Source organism: Anguilla rostrata, chromosome 8 (genome assembly GCF_018555375.3).
Source record: "Anguilla rostrata isolate EN2019 chromosome 8, ASM1855537v3, whole genome shotgun sequence".
In the NCBI taxonomy this organism is placed as follows: domain Eukaryota; kingdom Metazoa; phylum Chordata; class Actinopteri; order Anguilliformes; family Anguillidae; genus Anguilla; species Anguilla rostrata.
In genome coordinates this window covers 53,798,341-53,820,673 of record NC_057940.1, presented here as the reverse complement: position 1 = coordinate 53,820,673, position 22,333 = coordinate 53,798,341, and the positions used below count along the sequence as shown (strand labels likewise).

General features: G+C 39.0%; 2 protein-coding genes across 3 annotated transcripts in view; both read left to right on the top strand.

The window, feature by feature from the left end:
• The first annotated feature begins 181 nt into the window (after positions 1-181).
• LOC135262078 (uncharacterized) lies at positions 182-7,640 on the top strand. Its single transcript, XM_064348894.1, has 5 exons — positions 182-313; positions 2,306-2,656; positions 4,017-4,121; positions 5,727-5,779; positions 7,054-7,640. The coding sequence occupies exons 1-5, from the start codon at positions 274-276 to the stop codon at positions 7,189-7,191; spliced, it is 687 nt and encodes a 228-aa protein (XP_064204964.1). The 5' UTR covers positions 182-273; the 3' UTR covers positions 7,192-7,640.
• A 6,534-nt stretch (positions 7,641-14,174) lies between these two features.
• LOC135262066 (uncharacterized) overlaps positions 14,175-22,333 on the top strand; it is a 42,155-nt gene continuing 33,996 nt past the window's right edge. The window contains exons 1-2 of one of the 2 annotated variants that reach the window (XM_064348877.1): positions 15,891-16,046; positions 16,788-19,085. In XM_064348877.1, the coding sequence (XP_064204947.1) occupies positions 16,027-16,046; positions 16,788-18,309 (1,542 nt within the window). In that variant the 5' untranslated portion in view covers positions 15,891-16,026 and the 3' untranslated portion in view covers positions 18,310-19,085. Of the gene's footprint in view, positions 16,047-16,787; positions 19,086-22,333 lie in introns of those variants that run through there. The other variant, XR_010332093.1, reaches the window with a different exon arrangement.

Here is a 22,333-nt window from a genome sequence, read left to right as displayed (position 1 = left end):
CAGCTTTCTGATAAACGGAATGTTAGCCTCCCCCAAGTCCCCCTGACTTCCATTAAAAGGGTCTTGCGGTTGACCATCCGCGGCGGTTTCGCAGAATAGCCTATGTCAGCAATCACTGTCCATCGTTTTTGCTGCACTACTACGATCACATACCATTTCCGCTTTCCTACTAAATGAGCGTTTCTGCGGTGGTCTGTTCAATCTCTACCACCCCAGGCAACAATTAAACTCAGAACCCCCCTCACCGTTTCTAAAAGCGTCCGAAGCGCGGACATGAGGAACGTGTATTTCGCACTCGCTCTGGTTACGTGGTGTGAGTAGCCTACAAAATTATGAATTAATTATTAATTATTGTTTTCATTAATTAAATGTTGATTGATTGATTGATTGATTGATTGAGTACCCACTTTTACTTTAGCCTACCAGTTTATTGGAGGGGAAAACCTATTTCATTGATGATGAGGATGATTATGACTATGATGATGATGATGATGATGATGATGATGATGATGATTATCATTATTATTATTATTATTATTATTATTGTGTCGCTTCCTAAAGTGACCCAGAATACAATAGATAATTCCAGTTGATAGTCTCAACCGTTTCAAGTAAAGTTCAACATGATTTTCAAAAGGGACAATTTGAATGGATTGTCATACTTGTGTAAGTGGAATGATACAAAGTTCAGGCAGGATAAATACGTAACAGGATCTGACAATTTAAATATCAGTTGAATTACTAGGCTAATGAAACTTAGAAAATTGAGGAATCGAAGCTAGGATGCATCACATGAATCGAGCATACGGAACAGGATGTCGCTGCCCGGGGCGGAGAGCGGAGAAGGGAATTATTCAATGCTTGTTTGCACTTTCGTTTCTCTTCCTTCTCTCGTTTCAGTCCCATAATTAGTGGGTCGGATATATTTCCTTGTTAGTGTAAAGCAGTACATGCTACGCCTGTGCCATACATGCACCTCCATCCAGCACTTATTGTGCCTTGTATCATTGTCTTGGTGTCGTTGCTTGTAATGCCTCCTAGTTTGACTGGACTTAATGTGTTCATGGCTATGAATAACTGTACAAAACGAGTATTGTACCTTATCAGACATGTGCTTTACAGTTGTTCTAATGACATTTGGTATGCACTTAGTGTACATCGCTTTGGATAAAAGCGTCAGCTAAATAAATGTAATGTATTGGAAATTTAAGACCTGCTACGAGCTCTTTCCATCAAATAAATTTGTCCTTATTTTTTATTTGAATTCTTCCGCAAATGACCATTTATTTTGGGCCTGTAAGAAATCTATCAAAAGAATCACGCTGGATAGGACTATTCGTCTGTCTTAATTAGACTACTTAACGCGATGTCGGCTACTGTACAACCCTGAACGCGTTACGTTCACTTCGCATGTATTAGTTAAATGCCTACGGAAAGATCAGATACCCAAGTGTCACATACTATTTTTTTCTCCCCAAAAATATAATTGTCTCAAAATTGTATCACGTGTGTACAAGAGAACAGGAACTAAAGTAAATATCAAATGATGTGCGTTTTAAAATAAGACTCCAAACGTCTATATAAACCAATATAGTATAAGCCTATTGAAAAAGGTGCATATTGGATTGCACTTTCTCCCCGAAATTTGAAGGTCTCATACTTCTGACACTTGATTACGACAGAACAGGTCTTGAAGTAGCAGTGACCTGATTTGAACTGTAGCATTTTCAAATAATCCCACTCCGAACTGTCTATGTAATACAATACTGGACAATTGAAAAAAGTGAAATTTTGGATTGTAATTTCCCCCTAAAATTAAAAGGTCTCAACATTTTGACACTTGTATATGACAGGACACGCACTGAAGTACTAACACTAATTTATTTTAGTGTTTTCAAATAATCACACTCCAAACTGTCTGTGTAACCCTATCTGCGTAACATGTGTAATCGTTCATTTTGGATTTACAAGAAAAACATCGAAAGAACGACGTAGGCAACTTGTCTTTTAATTACTTAACGCGATATAATGCTTTTTAGGAACCTTGAACTGTGCCATTTTTAGGGTTTCCAGACACCTACCTTTATGTACCAATAAAGTACATCTTAACTTGAGATGTCGGCTCTTCGTTTGTTTTTAAAATTTCAAAGTAGCCTACAAGTTAAAAGACGACATCGACTTTATTTAATCTTGGCCATTAGGGGTTAAGATAAATCATTACGAGTTAACAGACAGCATTTAAGAATAAACAGAAGGTCATATAATAGGGGCTAAAGTCACATTCTCTTTTGTTTTGCCTGTTCAGGTGGCTCCGGTGAGCTTTCTCCGTCGTCCGAATTGTTCTTGGTGGGGCCTGGACAGAATGTCACCCTTCCCTGCAGTGTACGTTTCAAACGCAAAATAGTCTGGATGCGTCAGCTCTCAGAAGAGATGATCGCACTGACTACAACAGTAAAACGTAACGTTAACAATAGAACTTTGACCGAATACCACAGCGATGACAACGGTCACTTGGAAACACAAGAGGACAACCACAGGAAATCTTTCAGCCTGAAAATTAGCGGACTGACAGAGTCGGACCTAGGCCTGTACTACTGCGTTGCATGGGAAAGTGATGAAGTTCGTTTTGGAAAAGGAATTCGGCTGATTTTTCCAGGTCAGTGTAACGTCCCAGACTCAGCTGATTTGTGAGCGCGGTGTGTCTTCTAGTAATATTCAGAAATGTTTCTGACATCGTGTGGGTTAAGAAGGCGAACAATCCCTCTAACCTGAAAACACCTAACAACTTGTTAAAACTCTGGGGTTGCAATTCTGGGTGGAACGAAAACCAGCTTACGCAGTGGGCCCCCAGGACTGAGGTTGAGAATCACTGTTCTAAACAGACCTGGGTCAAATACGTATTTGACCCAGGACTGGTTCTAAAGGATACACATGCAGTATATACACGATAATGCAGGGTGATGGACACATATGAAGAAGCAATACTTTCGCCAGAGACGCTATTTTCGGATGCTGTCAATAAAGGGAAATAAGTAAATAAATTGATTTAATCTAATTTATCATTTTTTCAGGCAAAGCTGTACAAAACCCGGCATTTTTCTAGACTCAATCTCTGTTTAAAAATGACGTGTGTTGAAGTACCTTGCAGCACAAATAAAATGTTAATACATTATTTCATTTGAATCATTTAAAAATAATTATTTATATTTATGTATGCATTTTTACATTTTTATTTTAACCATATATTAAATTATAAATGTTTAAAATCATTATGATAATCTATTTATTAAATGAATTTGGAAACTTGATTGCAGTCTGCCCACACACACACACACACACACACACACACACACACATGCACAGGCACACACACACTGCTGCGCCACAGTGGTTGTGGGTTCTGAGAGAGATAGGTAGATAGATTGGAAAAAAAAACCCCAAAAACGAGAATGTTCACCAGCTAACCATGCAAGCCAGTGGAAATTATTGAGAACACAGGAAGACGGGTAAGGCGTGTGTCTGGGGTAAGGTCACAAACCAAAGATAAATGTGTCAGCGAGCCCCCCTGCTCTTGCGGTTATGTTGAAGTTAATGTTCCAGCCAAATGTTTATCGAGAAAAAGAGTCCATTTAGCATTTGCTTGAGGTCCCCTCTTTTTTATTCTTTCTGTGTGTGCGCGTGTCTCAGGTTGGGACAGAAAACCGTTAAACATCAGCTCATCAAAAAATGAAATGTAGGCTCTCGCGTATGATTGAGTTCATTCAAAAAGCAGAAGTTGGCTGGAAACCCAGAAAGAGTACAGCTCTCCTTGCCCATCGCTACTCTATAAATACCATCACCCTGACTTTTTCCAATGCAATTTTTAAACAGCGCAGTTACTGGCATTTTCATACCCCCCCCCACACACCCCACATTTTATACTGAAAAAAATGTGACATTTTTCACAATCACATGCTGTATTGCGGGTCAGCTGATCGCAGTTCTGGATTTGTTTTATTGAGATTTTGTATTTTCAGGCTCAGGCAAACACTCTCTGTCCTGCTGGACTCTCCTGGTCTTCCTACCCCCCGCTGTCGCCGTGGCGACCGCGCTCTGTGTCTGTGGCCTGTTCCACAGGAGAGGTGAGTCGGCCATCTTGAAACACAGCTTCAGAGAGGGTGGGTTAGAGCAGGGCTCCTGCATTTTTTAAAATCTGGACGTCCCAAAAATCAGCCTCCCACCCTGATCAGGCTACAATTCATTGCCCAACACCCATTACAGTCTGCCATGCAGAAGTTATTTAACACACTAGCCCCACTCCTCTTCTAATGATGAACTCCGTTTAACTTCGGAATGGAAAAATGATGCGCAGTTTAGTCACACACATGATGTTGTTTCCCTTGTAGATACTGTGTGGGCCAAGGAAATAAAGACGAGGCTTTTACACCTTTGCTAAAAACCATCCATAAGTATCCATAAGCTCCGGGTCTTCTATGGCTGAATGATTTTTGAAAACTTCGTAAACTGTGTGTAAGAATGTTTCCAAGAACATTTCTTCATTCATAATTTTATTTCTCATCCATATCTGTTCATGGCCGTCTCCTCATGCAAATCACATGAACAGGATTGCACGTACAATTTAAAAACAGCCAGCATTCATCGTCTCAAATGGGGATAGGATGGAAACTTGTGGCATGAAGGAAACTATTTTTGTCTGTCACTTTGGTGTGCAGAGAAGTGTGATTGTCCCAATGTGCAGCGAAGCCACAGTGTCCAAATCGACAAAACAATCGTCATTATATCTCAATATATCTGACAATATTCAATGACAGTATTCATTGTCTGTAACAGTGTGCCGAGAACATGCACTGTTCGTAAACTTGTCAGTGTCAGACTTGAAACTGGCAGTTAGAGTGGCTTGTTATAGGCATCATCTTGTAGGAGGTGATAAACGTCTTGATCATACTGAAAGTCTTTGCATGAGAAATAACCACCCCCCCAGCTTTATCTGCTGACTTGCAGACCAAGGACTTGTCTTGACTGCACAATTTCTCATGAGCTTGTGTTTCAGCTATATTACATTATATTACAAACATTTAGCAGACACTCTTATCCAGAGTGAGTTAGACAACTTCTACATAGAATTTACATTGCATAAATTTATACAGCTGGACATACACAGAAGCAATGCAGGTTCAGTACCTTGCTCAAGGGTACAATGGCAGTGTCCTACCAGAGAATCGAACCCGTGACATTTACCAGTTCCTTACCCATTATGCCTTTATTATTGTCCAGTAACACTGAGAGAAATGGCAAACAGCCAGCCAACACCAGGCTGCACTAGGCAATAGAATGTGTTCGAAGGTGGATTGGAGTAAACAGGACAAAATTTGCGTGGTGGTTTGAAATGAATTTGTTGAGTACCACCAGATTATTTTGCAGAATGTAAATCACTACAATTTTTGTAATAACATTTCAATGTTGAAAATAGTCATTCTTGGATCTTTGATTAACTGAACTGACGGGCTGATCACATCATAGCCGTTGACCCTGTACAGCTGCATCACATTGAGCTGATTTCAAAGACGAGCGAAATGGGAAAACTCGCTCAGGTACCGTGCGAAGTAGAGCGCCATGTTTGTTTTGTGAATGGAAGAAGCTGCTGACGCTCGGGGATTGGGGTGTGAAAGGGCAGCTCTGTCCTGCAGTAATTCTAACTGCTGCATCTCTGCTTATTGCCCTGGCAGTCCACAGTCCAGCCACCTGTAGCAACCGTGTGAGCAACAATGACATCATTAAGGTAAAAAAAAAATCTATTACAGTTATTAGTAAGAATAATGATTAAATTATTTAAATTATTATTTTAAAAAATTAATGCAGTATTGTTTTTATTATTATTATTATTATTATTATTATTATTATTATTATTATTAATAATCGTAATAATAATAATATCATCATCATTATCATAAATACATTACATTACATTAATTGTTATACATTGATGATGATGATGACTATTGCTAATACCAATAATAAGCATACTCATGATGAATATATAGAATTTCAGTTGTAATACGTGTCATTATTATGACAATGATTATTATTATTATGATAATAATTGTACACAGAATCACACTTATTCGCATGAATAAATTAATTGCATCCTTTAAAACCATGTAAGGAGGCTTCAAAAATGCATTTATGGACACAGTTATTTGCGTTGACGAGTAATTCAGTTCTAAACAGAGATTTCAGTTAAGGCTGAGGAGCTTTAGTACGTGATATCACGGGGAGAAATACAACGTCTGCGATTCTCTGAAAATTGGCAGTTTATTATGCAAGTTTTACACCTCCTAGACAAACGGAGAAACTCACAGCTCGTGCAAAGAGATAAGCAACAAAAATAGTTCTTTCTCTAAGGGAACTAATTGAACATGGGAGGTTATATTTTTGGCAACACGCCCGGTCTATAGCTCAGGCAGCCAGGAAACCACAATAAGGCCCTAGGCTTAAAGAAATACACTCTAAATAAGTCATTTTTGTACTTTTCCACAAGAGAGAAGACTGTTAAGAAGTCTGTTAAATTCCTCCACAATTTGCATTATTGTATTAATAATTACATTCATTGCATCCTTCAAAACTGTGTAAGGATGTCCGTGTGCAGTGTTCAGTACCCTGTGGAAGGTTAATCTGCCATCCAGCACTAATGCACAGCATCCATCTGGGTGATGCATGGCAATCAACTGCCGGTGGAGATTTGCACAGTCATAATCATAATTCATAATCAAAATGAACAGTAAACCCCTTAAAAGTGTTGTAGAATCCTCACTGGGCATCAGCAGCAAAGATTCCCACTCACTTGTTGGCCTGCATCTGAAGTGCATTCTACAATTTATCTTGTCTTTACAGTAAGTTACTGTACCAAGTAAAAAATGTATATATATATATGATTTAAAAAGAAGAAAAAAAACTAGGAAGGAAAATACATGTCCTGCACTCATTGTGACTGTATATGTGTTGTGTGATATGTCACTCTAGTTGTCTTTTTTTTGTTTTGTTTTTTTGTTTCAGGAAGAGAATTTGCACTACGCCAGTCTTCACCTTCCCAACAAACCCAAAAAGTCTCGGCAAAGAGAAACCCCGCCCCTTTCAGGTGACATCACCTATGCTTCGGTAGCTCTACAGCCTCCGACCAATCAGAACTGCTGATGTCACAAGTCAGGCTGCATCTAGCGCTGTCCTTCTCAGATGAAAAGTACCTGCTCAGTCTGTCTTTACTGAATGTTTGTGTGTTTTTTTGTGTATTTTATACTTTGCCATGCACCACGCACTTATGACTTAAGTTACACAGCTTATATTGCTATATTGTTTGCAAATTAATGTCTTGAATTTTTTACTCAAGTCGAAGGAGACATTTCCTGCTGTGAAACCATTTATAAGCTTGGTGACATCTAGTACATAGACTGCAATAGCTTTCTGGTATTGCAAAATATATTTGTCTCTTTAATGCTATGTGATATCGAATAATATTGCATTTAACATCTTGACTTTTGTCCTTCATTCTTTGCTCCTACACATAAAAATGTGCTTGTATGTGGCTGGATTGACAGGTCTGGCTTGGAAATCATAATAAATGCTTTGTTGTGTCCTTTGTGTTATATTTGGTGTTTTACCTTCATTTTACGAGGACCGTGCGGAAGGAGTGTGCTTACAGGATGTGCGGGTTTTGTTCACGGTTAAAAAAAGAACAACGTGCTGTGCTGCTTAGTGCAAATAACAACTTACCACATTTGAGAAAGTAGGTTAAATATTTAAGGCACCGCACAGTGTTAATGTGTCCACTTTAACAGAGTAAAGGTGAGTCCAAAGGGTACCAGAGTCGGCATTACAGGCATTCAGCAGACGCTCTTACCCAGAGCTACTTACTTTCTACACTGCATCCAGCTAAATTTCTACAGCTGGCTATATGCTGAAGCAATGCAGGTTGAGCACCTTGCTCAAGAGTACAATGGCAGTGTTTTACGTTGGATTTGAACTTGCGACCTTTTGGTTACAAGGCTAACGCCTTACCCATTATGCTGCCGAGTCGATTCAACGCTGAACACTTTGGCAGTTTCAGTAGATAGTGAAGTTCAATGCTTCCTGTAGGAGCCCTGAGCTAACTGCGGGCATACCACCTTAGAAGAAATGTTTTTAAAGTGATAATTTCTGGTGAATTTTAAGGGGAAAATATTATTACAGATCACTGATCGGTGAGGCTGCGTGTTCGTCACTGAAATCGCGAAGCAGTCACAGCAAAGTTGTTAAAAATCACAGAAAACTAAAAAAATAAATAAATAAAAAAAACAGAATAAATCCAGTTTTTAAATAAAAACTATTTAATTATCAGATCTCTGGTGTGGCAGTGAGAAATGCTTGAAGTAACATGTGTGACTGTAGCACCAGTAACAAGTGCCAGAAGGTTGGCAGCTATCTATCCAAAACTTCCAAAAGAAGGGGGACCACACCCACTGGTTTAGTAGTTTTTTTATTTGGGTTTCATTTAATTTCGGTTTTGTTTCTTTTAACATGACGGGGAAAAGTAGGAGGAGCTGGTCTACTGAAATATTTGTCGCTCTGTTTTACTTTCTTTTGTCTTTGCTATTTTAATTTGTCATTTCAGTTTATTGTTTTCACCTGGAACCCACGAGGGGGAAGGGTGAAGATGGTCGTTTATTAGATTTTGTGTTTGTGTGGGTGCGCACTCTCTCTTGCTCCATGTGCCAACCAACGGTGTTCCCCGGCACTGCAAAAAACAAAACTATTTTATCCACAGATCTCCTTTTATTAAAACAGCAAATGTCTTGACAGGTTGGTCTAGAACCTTCCCTTACTGGCCAAGTTTGAGAAGTTGCATTTCATATTACCCAGCATCCTCTGTCACATATGTTTGTTGGCATCTCTAGGAACGTAAAGACATACACTTGTAAACGTTTACACAATATACAGTCATCAGCATTTCATACCTAAATTTATACAGTAAGATAAACCAGGTTCCTGTAAACCATGTGTCATCATACTTGCTTTGAATCCTGTGAGTTGAGTTCCCAGTAGGAATTTCCCGTGGATTTTTATTTGTTGTAACTGTCCAGTCATGCATGGATAGCTTTATTTTCCCCCAACAAATGACAAATATAATCCCCCCCCCCAACCCTAACCCTAACTCTAACCCTAACCCCCCCACTAAGAATGTTCTAAATTATACTTTATGACAGACCAGGTTCTCGTAATCCAGGTCTAGTTCTACTTGTTTAGAATCCTGTCATGTGAGTTGGGCTCTCAGAATTCTTCTGTTTCAGTTTTCCTTCTTTGTTTAAAAAAAAAAAGGGGGGGGTGGGGTGGTTAGGACTCCTCATCTAACTCTAACTCTCATCAGTTCACTGCCTGTCTCTGTGGAAAATATACAGCAAACACATTCTTCTGCATGGTTAGATGATGGTGCGTGATATCGCACACATGGGTAACAAAATACACAATTTGCAGCATTTCATAACCAAGTCACGCTGTATGACAGGTCAGTTCCCTTTCCTCTTTCCTTCCCTACCCTTTTGTTCACTGTAATATGAAGCTCCAGTCAATAGCCATAGAGTGGGAGGAAATACAGAGGTGTTAGTAAGTCTGCAGCCGTTCTTCATATGACCATGTAAATTCCAGATAAATCACATTCCCTTTGTTGAGTACACAAACAGCACTGACGCGTTCAGATCGAGCCTGGCTGTCAAGTACGAACCAAGCTACTGACTCCTCCCTTTCGACTGATCCATCACCTGTTCTTTATTCTCCTTTGCTGTCGCCCTTTCATAAAGTAACGATCTTGTGCAGCAGGTCAGCGGAGAGGGTTTTAACACAGATGTTTAGCACAAGATAAAATAAAATTAGCTTGTAAGATATTCTTGTGATTATGCTTTTTAAAAAAATTTTACAAAAAGACAAAAACTCCTCCTGCAGGAGAAATAAAACCGTAATATTCGGGATATGACCGTCATCATAGATAAGATCTTATTTGGGACAATAATGTGTTAATTAACCAATCGGACAGGAGAGGCTGAGCTGTATCGCGAATGGGCTACAGTCACGCATACACGGGTGTTGTTAAGCACGGTTACAACATATAGAAAACAATTAATTGATGACACTACACTCCATTTTGTAATATTATTTGTGTAATGGTCTATGCGTGGGGTGACACCGTTTAGCTACAAACAAATTGAGTCGGCGTTGCGTTAGCTCCGGTCACATTTTCTGAGCATTTTGAGTTGGCTCAATGTTGGCTTATACCCACTGCCAGCTTTTTTATTTATTATTTATTATTTATTTTTATTTTTTTAATTGCATACCCAGGCACTGAAACGATTGAACCGCACACGAGCAAAATGCCATCCAAATGATTTATTACCAAATCACCAACATCACAACATATTCAGCTTACTCAAGCTTGAGATCGCAGCGTGAACCAATTCCAAAATAACATCACAAACTAAGGCATAGGTGGTCATTTTAAAGGGTGTGTCTTAATTTGCTGCTCGTACACCTTTTTTGTTAATTTACCTGCCAAGGGACTACAGATAAAATTTAGCTATCAAGCTAATTCTGGGGCAGTTACTAAGTGTCCATTGTCCCTTTCAAATAAATAAATAAATAGTTTTTGAAACGCTGGAACCATCTAGAACTGGCAATCATACCGTGGCTTAAATCTCGCTTAGATCACCCATGTTTGTTTGTAATGTTTGTTTGAACAAAAACGAAACTTACTCACCATGTCGGCATGCCTTATACTGTATATTGAGTTGCAGGCACATGATTCAATGTATTTGAGCCGCAGGGTATTTTGCATTAACGAGCAGATACACCGAATAAAGTGACCTGCGTGTGTGTGTGTGTATGTGTAGACATGCGTCACCCAGATGGATGCTGTTCATTAGTGCTGGATGGCAGATTAACCATCCACATGCTGTTGAACTCTACACACAGATATCCTGACCTGATTTTGGAGTGTGCAATTAATTAAATATTTTAATTTCAATAACTGTGGTTATGTGTATGATGATTATCATAATAATAATGATACATGTATTACAATTAAAATGCAATATATTAATTAGCAATACTGATCAATGTATAACAATAGTTGTATTGATGACAATGGTGATGATGATGATGATTATTATTAATAATATTAATAACAATAATAATAACAACAATAATAATAACAACAATAATACTACTACTACTACTACTAATAATAATAATAATCATAATAATAATACATTTTTCTATTATTCTAATTAGGGATGCACCGATGTGACCATTTCTGGCTGATACCAATTTCCTGTTATTTGGGGTAACATCAGCTGATGCCGATGCTTATGTCAATACTGATAGTTTGGTGGTTCTGCTTTCATATTTTTGTCTGTTTAAAATCTTTCCATTACATAAAAAAACCTATTTTAATTACGCAACTCTAAAGTAGTGCAGCAACGTTAAACGTTTATTTTTTGACGTTTCTTCACGTTTCTCCAACATAAAATGCATTCCTCCGTCTGAAAGTGCATTCATGAAACATTATTGGTTCCCAGATAATTTTTTTGCAGGCTTGGCGGTACGCACCAAAAAAAAACAAAAAAAAAAAAACCCATAAACAGACGTGGCACGCAGTGTGGCACGCAGGCGCAGTTGTAGCAGGCGGTCTGAAATGTATATTTGCGTTCAAATCTGTTTCCTTTGTATACTCAAGACCTGAAACAAAGCGATCATGAGGAGGCGATGACTTAAAATGCTGCATTTATTGCATAAAAATAAGCTGTGCAACCTAGGCCACATTATAGTTATACTCCACGCTTGCATACAGAGCATGTTTAAATCTTTAACAAACTTCAGTGACAATTAAGAATTTTTTTTAGAAGATTTATTTTCCATCAGAAATTAGTGCAAGAGAGTTGTTGGGGTCATATGTTTTAGAAGCTTTGTTATTGTTATTGTCATTCACATTTTAATGAGATTTTAGGGGTTGCTCATCTTTTAAATCGTGACAAATGTGATGCAGCTGCTGGGCCAACGGTTGTGATGTGATGAACTCGTTAGGTCTGTTAATCAAAGATCCAAGAATTACAATTTCCCACAATGTTTTCAAAAATCATTCAACCAAAGAAGACCTGGACCATGGCATCGAATATGGATTCATGAAATATGATTGTGTGTTTCGGGGTGGGATTCAGTGATATGGGATTTCTAGGGTAGCAGTGGACAAGGAGAGCTCTAGCCTTTCTGGATTTCTACTCTAAATTATTGATTTAGCTTAATCATACGAATGAGCCATATTTGCTACATTTTTTTTGATGAGCTCATGATCCACAGAACAGTTTTGACTTTCCACTTTTTATTTAGAACTGGGACTGAAAACAACAGAAACCCTTCATAAACCAGAATGGTCAAATCTGGCAACCAAAAATCATCGACAGGCTAAAGCAGAGCAAGAAGTCCCCAACAAAAAGAATCAGCCTCACCTACACGACAGCTGTGCAGGAAAGGGCTCCCTCTTTAGGCCCCAGAGCAAGGCCTACTCCAGGCCGAATGATTAGCCAATGAGCGGTATCTATCTATGATACAATGGGCCACAGCCATACCTGTGAGTAAGGCTGGCGCTGCCCCCTAGTGGACAATAAAGCAACTCCCTTCCTGGCACAACAGTACTGACCCACACACAGAAGGAATAAAAGAGGAGGGCGGTTTGATTGCTTGTATGTGCATGTTTCGATCTTTCACTCAGTGATGTTAAAGTGTAGAACTTGCTGATACGTGCTAATACAACATGAAAAAAGAGTGCATAACTAAGTGAAACCAATCAACAAAAAACGGTTAAACTGAGAAAAAACTAAGGAATAAAAGGATGTTCACAAAGCAAACTCCCATCAAAATGAGATTCAGTTTAAATAAGAACAAATGAAAAGGGGTTACTTTTTTTGTAATCCAGCTGCAATATCTTTAAATTCATGTAAAGCTGGCGTTGTTTGTGTTTCATCATACCGTCATGAGACAATGTCTGCCTCCCTTTCCTGGTCCTGTCGTACTGTCTCTAGGCTGCATTTGCACTGCTGGGTATTTTCCAGATCCTGCTCTGGGTCCTGCTTTTATTTCGCTCTCTTGTTTGTGTCCATGTTGTTTTTCTCCTAGCTTTGACTCAAAATAACAGTGAAAGTGTTTTTGACAAAATATGATCATCCCCCTAGAGCCACTTATCCAATGAATGTGTGAGGATGTGAGTTATTCGTTCAAAAAAAAAAAAAAAAAAAGACAATTGGTTGCAGGCTGCAGTTTGGCCGCGGACGCGGGTGAAATTTTCCGTAGTGCTGCACACGAGGGCCTCTCCTGGGTGCCGTACCACCGACCTCCAGCAGATGGAGACCTTCCCAAGGAGCTGAAGCTGAGGAAACGTGTCACTGGAGAAACACCTGCCTCCGATCTCTCGGCCTAATGCTCGTCCAGTGACGTGCCCAAAGGGGAGTTCACACCAAACAAACACCGAAAAGAGATTTCAATTAAACAGAAAGGAAAAGGGGGTGCTCTCTCTTCATTATTTAATTTGAGAGTGGATGTGTTTGTTTAGTTTTCTCCTAATCTCCCTGTATAACTGGACAACATGTCTTTTAAAATCAACAGCCACCCCCAACCACCCAGTGAATTCTTAATTGGCTCTGCTCATTTTATAACAGATAAAATCATAGTTTTGAAAAGTGATGCATATTACAAAACATTGAACCTACAAACCTACACTTGCTGTAATGATATTGGTTTGTATCAAGAGGACCATATGGCATGAGGTTTTTTGTTTGTGCAGTAAACATAAATATTTAAGTATTATCTGTCTATTTCCATGAACTTACTGAATCCCATTAAATTTAATCTGAAGGCAAAGCTAAAATAGAACTACAAGAACCATGAACTAAAGGAAACTGTCCTGTCCATGTAAATCAGTTACAAAAAGCAGAAAATTGAGTTTTTTAAACATCAGGCACAGCTGATGCTCTGCCACGATGCAGTTCTTTTGATGGCTCCTGCTTTTCTTTTGCTTTCTTTTTTGTGGGTTCATGTTTTTCCTCTAGCTAGCTGTGACTCAAAAATAAAGTGAAAGTGTTTGACAGAATAAATATGATCATTCCCCTTCTGCCTCTTCTCCAAAGAAAGAAAGAATGCAGGGGGTTATTAATTTATTCTTTAAAATGGTAAGCAATTGGTTAAAAAATCATCAGCATATGCGATTATGGCCAATTAGAACACATTTCTTTACCCCGAGGCAGAAGGACATCCCGCCCTGCTCAGGCTATATGAGTTAAGAGTCACAGCAAGACACACCTCCTGGGTCTGCAGATGATCCGGCAAACACAGGTGAGAGAGCGGCTTTGTGTGGTTTCTCTTCATTCTTGATGCATTCTGGAGTTTTAGGCTGTTTGGATCTTTGGATCTGTAGTACCGATCGTTTGCTTCACAATGTCAGTGAAATTAACTTCAAAACAAGCTTATTTATACTCACTTGGGAGTTTGTCATTTGCATACATTCGTAGCCAGGTGGTATTTGAAGAAGTTTATCTCCTGAGGACTGAACCCGCATTTAGTACACAGGTTTCCAAGAGACTACATTTGTACTGTAAATCAGAACACTTCAGTGTTCTTTGTTTCCTCTTCTCACTTCCTTACGCAGGAGAGGCAGAGGGTGTGTGTGGGGGACCTGCAATATGAACAAAGGTTACACTTTTTTTTTTGAGAGTTGAGGTATTTTTTGTTGTTTGTTTTCTTCTCATATACCTATATAAGTGCACGTCCTGCTGTCTTTTAGAATCCCCCCTTCCCCCCCACTCAATTTTAATGATTGCCTGTGTGGCTCTGCTCAGTCTGTAACTGATTAAATTGTTGTTTTAAAATGTGAAGGAAAATAAAATGCAGTATTGTACCTATATAGCTGTAATTATGTTGGTTTGTACCCCAAGTACTTAAATGAGGGCTTGAAATGTTTTGTTTGTGGATTAAACATAACAAATGTGTTATCTGTCCACGTCCATCATGTTATTGAAATCCATTGCAATTAAGCTTTAGGCAAAGTTAAAATAGAACTACAAGTACCCTGGACTCATTACTTACAAGGAGATAAAAAGTGCAAGTTTTGTTTAAATTCACCTCGCCTGGCATTGTGGGTTGTGTTTCATCATACCATCATGAGACAATGTCTGCCTCCCTTCCCTGGTCCTGTCACACTGTCTCTAGGTTTCATTTGCACTGCTCAGGATTTTCCAGATCCTCCTCTGGGTCCTGCTTTAATTCTGCTCTCCTGTTTGTGTCCATGTTGTTTTTCTCCTTGCTGTGACTCAAAATATAAGTGGAAGTGTTTCTGACAAAATATGATCATCCCCCTAGAGCCTCTTATCAAAGAATATGTGAGGATGTGAGTGTTATTAATTTATTCTTTAAAATGATAGTCAATTGGTTAACAAACAGGAGATTATGACCAATTAGAACACGTTTCTTAAGACCAGTATAAAAATACATCCAATCGTGCTTAGACTATAAAGGTTAAGAGGCTCAGGAAGATGCCCTTTTTGGGGCTGTAGATGATCTGAGAAACACAGGTGAGAACATGGCTTTGTCCGATTTCTCTTCATTTATTTGAAATTCTTCTTCACCAGATTGTCTGCTTCACAATGTCAGGGAAGATAACATCAAGACAAGCAAATTTACCTTCAGTTTGTAATTTGCATACATTTGTAGCTGGGTGGTTTTTGAAGAAGTTTATCTCCTTAGGACTGAACCCACATGCAGTACACAGGTTTCCAAGAGACTACATTTTTACAAGAACACTTCAATTTTCTATGTCAAAATAAATGAATATTTCTCTCTTTCAGGTACAGAGACAGTTCCTCTTGTGCACATGCAAGTGTGTTTCCTGGTTGGCAAAGATTCGATGATTGTTTTTTTTTTTCTTTGCTTACAAGAGAACTGGTACCTGAGAACTCAACAATGGCACAATATGACACAAGGTAAGAAGAGCTAACTGCAGCTTACACTGGGAACAAATGGTTTGCATGCAGCATTTGGTCACTGTAATATTGGTATTTTGTCGCCTCATGGCAAAAAGGTCCTGGGCCTTCTGTGTGGAGTTTGCATGTTCTCCCCGTGTCCACGTGGCTTTCCTCCAGGTACTCCGGTTTCCTCCCACAGGCCAAAGACATGCGGGTAGGCTAATTGGAGACTCTAAATTGGCCAAAGGTATGAGTGTGTAAGTGAAGGGTGAGTGTATGAGCCCTGTGATAGATTGGCGGACTGTCCAGGCCTGCCTCTTGCCCAATGTAAGAGGATCCTGGTGTCATGGTTTTGGGGTGTTTACACAATTTCTTTTTGTTTATTTTATCCCTTTGTCTCTCACGAGATTTAGTGGTTATTCTGCCCAGGTGGCTATCTTAAAGAATCCCTGCTCAGTCGCGTTTGGTCTCCGAAATTCCCCACTCCCTCACACCTGGAGCCTATCACTCTCACTGACCCTGCCCAGGATAAGTGGGTATAGATAATGGATAGATGAATTGAATGTCTGTACTTTTTAAACTGGATTCATGAAGAATATTCACTAAGGCTGAAAATGTTTTTATAATAATAATTTCTTCAATTCTAAGATGCTACAGTGTCTATCTCAACATCCTGGACAAAGTGTTTGTGTGTGCGTGTGTAGAAATTACAATAAATACCAAAATGAAAGCACATGTTCTTTTCTCTTATTATTTTAGTTACTCTAAGACAAGACAAGAAGCTACGCCAAAGTGGTCAAATGTAATTAAGAACAGCAAACTGAAAACTGATGTAACAAAGCCCATACAAATATACCAGCTGAACACAGTCCAGGAAGCTCTGAATAATGAAGGAACGGTCAGAAGGTACACATTTGGAAAAAAGGACTCCCAAAAAAGGAACAGGACAATCCTGATGGTAGGAGAAACAGGAACAGGAAAGTCTTCACTCATCAATATGATGGTCAACTACATGCTGGGGGTAGAGTGGGAAGACAAGATCAGATTTAAAATCATTCCAAATGATGGTCCAATATCCGTGACTGTATCTCACACCATTGAGATTGCTGACTATGAGATTTATGGGCTGGAGGAACTGTCTGTTCCTTTTTCCCTCACAGTCATTGATACACCAGGATTTGGAGACACAAGAGGTATAGAAGATAAAAACATTGCTCAGAATCTGGACAAATTATTGAAATCTGTAAATGGTGTTCAACAAATAGATGCAGTTTGCCTTGTGGTAAAGGCATCTGATAATAGCCTCAGTTCCAACCAGAAGTACATCTTTGATGCCGTCCTTTCCATCTTTGGGAAGAACATGGAGAAAAACATCCTGACTCTCATCACCTTCTCAGACTGGACTCCACCTCCAGCTGTTAATGCAGTTATGAAATCTGGCGTACCTTTCCGCAGAGACGAAGATGGTGAACCTGTTCACTTCCTGTTCAACAACCTTCCTCCTGAGATGTTTGTTGAGGAATACAAAGAAACATATAAAACAGCCTGGGATAATGGAGAAAAGAGCTTGAGTAAGTTCTTTCAGACTTTGGATCGAATGGAAACTCGAAGCTTGAGGATGACTGAATATGTCTTGGAGGACCGTAGAAAACTGGAAGCTTGTATCCAGAGCTTGGATGAGCAGATCAAGTTGAGGCACATGAAGCAGAAGGCACTTGAGGACCAACAGAAAACTCTGGAAGAGCACAAAGAGGACATGAGGAAAAATAACAACTTTACATATAAATACAATGTAGTCGTCATGAAGAAGGTCAAAGTTAAGAGCAAAGCAACTTGCTGCACCGTGTGTGAGGTAAACTGCCACTATCCAGGATGTTGGTGGGTAACTAACCTACGATGGTGTTCTGTGATGGAGAATAGCAAATGTACCATCTGTCCCGGAAAATGCAGCTACACGGACCACAAAAAAGGCAATGAAATATATGAGGCAGTAAAAGAAGAAAAAACTGGAACTTATGAGGACCTGAAAAAAGATACTGAAGGCAAAATACTCTCAGCGAAGGAAGTGATGATCAAAATTCAGCAAGAAGTGAAGAACGTTGAGGCTGAAATGAGCAGACTGATCGAGAGGTCTTATAAGTCCATTCTCCAGCTTAGAGAGTATGCTCTGAAGTTTAATTCAGATTCTACTCTTCAGAGTATTCGCAGCCTGATTGAAATTCTGAAGGAGAACAAAGACATGGAGAAGGCAGAAACACTGCAGAAGATGCTGGAGATGTGAGGAGATTAACAGACCCAGGGAAGACGTGTGCTAAGTTGCATGCGCTTCTGCTTTTCAGAGTTGCATGGTCAGAATTATATGGTTGAGCAAACAAAGAAAACAAAGGTATATTCAGTCAGGATTATAACTTTACTTATAGCCGCGTTTCCACCAAAATTACCCGGAACTTTCAGTCCCAGGAACTACTTTACCAGGAACTAAAAGGTTCCTTCAGCCAATGGTTGTCTGCGTTTCCACCGGGGTCTAAAGTCCCGCGAAGATTAGGCAAATTAGCCCACTGACGTATGAAAAAGCGGCGTTGTCGTCGGTCCATCTGTCATATGATTTCTTCTGTAACCCCATACTACCACCGAAGTAGCCTACATTATTTTCTAATAACCGGGACAGCCCGGAGGGGTTTATTCCACTTATATACAACGGGTTACCAACAATGACTATATATGGTTACTTTTGTATTTATTGATTTTTATTGATTTAATCACATGGAATTGAAATATTCTTCTGCAGCCGTTTGGGCATATTTTACCGCTGTCAAGCAAAACTGTCGTTGGTAGTTGAACTTGGACCGTTATGCAACAAATAGGATATAACAGGCCAATAGTCAGATTGTAACTGTTTTATATATCCTCTCAAACACATTCATTATGTTTTTATGCGAAGATTCGCTTTCATGTCTTGACATCCGAAGTGACAGAATGCATTCACATTTCCAATATAGGCTAACTGGCAACAACAGCAGAAAACATGCACACGTTGTAAATAATTTGCTGTTTGATTACTTTCTCATCATCAATTCCATATAGGCTAATCGCAAAATGACAAGAATAGAACGAAAACTCGGACTTGCGTGAAAATTTAAATTAGTAGTGGTACAGCCACCGTTTGTTTTCCTTCGAAGTTACTGCTAGCCGAGCAGCGAAGTGTGCCCTCCAGATGCGAACCATGCACCATAAATTAGTCCATAGTCTTCCTGGTCTTTTTATGGAATTGAAGATTGGCAGAGTAAAATTACGGCAGTCCGAAAAAGCTAAAGGTACGATTACTAGAATTAACCTGTTATTTTACCCTGACAAAAAGTGCGGAAGGTGATTTCCAGTTTGCTTTTACTGTATCACCAATGTGAATTACGCAGAACTACCGCATACCTCACATAACTGTATCAAACGTTTTGAGTCAATTACAACGGGCTAAGAAAATCCGGAAGAAAATATTCAGCAACCGAATTAATCCGTTTGAATGTTTTAGTACGTAATATGCTGTCCCAGCACGAATGCTTAGCATTTCATAAAACGAATACTAAAGCAAGAAAAGAACAGAAGAGCACACGTTATAATTCCAAGACCAAAACCAAAAGTAGGCTACTGCGCCGCATAACATACAAGTTTGATTTGAAGTTATTATGAAAATAAATTGGTTTGCGCCTGCATATTTTCAAACATGACGCCTGAAAATAGACACAAAAAAATCCCGTGAGTACTCGACCAATCAGAAATGTTCAGCGCTGCAAGCTCCACCCAAAAGGTTCCTGTACTTTCGGAAAGTACTACCCCCCGAGCAGGAACCTTTTGGGGGGTAAAACAAAGCCCCCAGAACTAAATTTAGACCCTAGTTCCTGCGGTGGAAACGCACTGAGTTCCTCAAAAGGTTCCTAGTTCCGGGGTATAGTTCCTGCGGTGGAAACGCGGCTTAAGTCTACCTCTAGTGGTGGAACCTATTGTCTCCATAGAAACTGCTGAAGAGACACTCCCAGGCTCAGCAGAACAATATATGAGGTGTTCGGAGAAGTAATCACAATTAAATCCAGAAAGCAAGTGTTTGACAAGAAGGAAAATATTACAGTATGCTTGAGTGGTAAAATACTACAACTTGTTTTAGTTTTTTATATTGGATTGCTTTTGAGTTGATTTTTATTTACTAACTGGTGTGTTTTATTATTTAAAAAATTGCATCCATGAATAGCTTTTTTAGAAGTTGATTTAGTGTGTAATGTAGTTTTGGATTTGTGAAAGACATGAAGCCCTGTACTCTATTAAATAAAACTGGACAAATAATTTCAAGAATCTTACAAAAACTGTACTTGGGAGGAAGAACTGCTGGGGTAGTACTTTACTGTTTCCAATCACTTATACTGTCAGCCTTCATTGCAGGTAAATATAACTTTGTTTACTTTGTTTGAAATCAATTTCTCCTCTGTTTATTGCTTTTAAGGCCAGGTCAGATCAAAACTATGAGGGCAGATCAGACAAGATTAATTTTTTAACATCACAGAAAGGGTGTGAAGTTAAATCAATTTACTGTTTCTATAGCAACCAGTTAATTGGTTGACCGATTCCGTCTCATCTTCCAATTCAGGACTCAAGATTTGACTTGTAAACTTGTAACCTTCAGAGACCTCAAGTGGCCATCAGCACACATTCTAATAAAAAACTTGGTTGTCCAAGGCAAATGACATTTATTCTGAATACATCATGAAACCCTATTGATTTTCTGATCTGAACTGGTTTGTGTAATGGTCTTTTGATTTTTAATGTACTATGGAGTGCTTAGTGTTTCCCCAGATCCTATAATCCTGATGTTGCATGGATAGTCAAGAATTGCGCAGGCCCAGATCCCTAGGTGGAGCTGTGTATAGATTTAAAAAAGCCTTTTGACATGAACTGCTTTGGTGGGAGAGGGAAAATATATATGCTCTGCTTTAGCTAGTGATAAAAACCATTGTTTTCTCAATGAATATAGTTATGAATATAACCCATCTTTTACTTAATCCCTTTTTTTTTTAGCCATTTACTGTTTAATTTGCTTACATAGGACTGTACGTGATGTATATTGCTGAAATTATGCAACATGGGAATACCTTTCTTCATATCTGGATCATGAATAACAGGACCAATGGACCAAGGGGAGGTTGATGCAGCTGATGTTCTGGAACCAGAAGAATCTAACTGAAAACAACAGCCAATGAGGAGTACCAAAGTGAATCTAATTGTAAAATGTAGAAGTGGAAACAAGGGGTTTGGGTGACATCTTGGTCACCCTCCTTTGGTATAATCTCACTGATTCCATCCTTTCTGAAGCTCTTCCCATCTTCACTGTAGATGTAACATCCCTCTCATTCTGACTGATGTTCCAGTTAGATCAGGGCTCCTACAAGAAGCACTGAACTTCACCTTGTGCTGAAAATGTCAAATGCACTATGGTGTAATGTTTTGCGTTTTGTGAAACCCATAAGTTTGTGAAGATCTATGCATGAAATAAAGGGTTCAGATAAGATTTGTGTGCATTTGCTTTATTTGACTGAGTGCTCATGTGTTCTTTATCCTGAAGCCATTGTGTAATATCCTCCCACATTGATGGTCATGCCATACTGACCAGCGCCTTAAATATTCCTGCTTCCTCAAATATAATAAATAGTTGTTATTTGAACTAATCAGCACCCCAGAATCACATATTTTTATTTACATCTCTAATAATATCAAGACATACAATTGTGACAGTTTCCTTTAATAGAAATCATTTTTAGTTATTTTGTGCTCTGTCTTATGCGAGTTGGTTTGCTGACTTAAAAAAATAAAAAATAAAAATTAGCGTTACTTTACTTTGACCTTCTAGGTTTCCTGTACAAAATGGTCAAATAGTCAGAAACTCCAAATCCCAATTCTTTGAAGAACTTTTTTCCCACTGAAGAAAACACCTTGCTGATAATATACGCAGTAGCCATTCTTCATATGCACGTGTAAACTCCAGGTAAATCACACTCGCTTCGGTGTTTACAATGGCATGCCGAGTACACAAACAGTGTACTCAGATTTCAGATTGAGCCTGGCTGCCAAGTATGAACCCAGCTACTGACTCCTCCCTTTCAACTGATCCATCACCTGTTCCTTCCTCTCCTTTGCTGTAGTTTTTTTTCCACATAAGACCAAAACTCTTCCTCCAGGAGAAATAAAACCGTAATATTCGGGAAATGACCGTTATCATATGTTACCTCCTACAAATAAGACCGAGTCTTATTGAGAGTCTTGAG

Excerpts from the sequence above, each read along its gene's own strand:
- LOC135262078 (XM_064348894.1), top strand. The coding sequence starts at position 274 with ATGAGGAACGTGTATTTCGCACTCGCTCTGGTTACGTGGT. Across the intron at positions 2,657-4,016 it reads AATTCGGCTGATTTTTCCAG|GCTCAGGCAAACACTCTCTG; the intron begins GTCAGTGTAACG and ends TTGTATTTTCAG. Across the intron at positions 4,122-5,726 it reads TGGCCTGTTCCACAGGAGAG|TCCACAGTCCAGCCACCTGT; the intron begins GTGAGTCGGCCA and ends TTGCCCTGGCAG.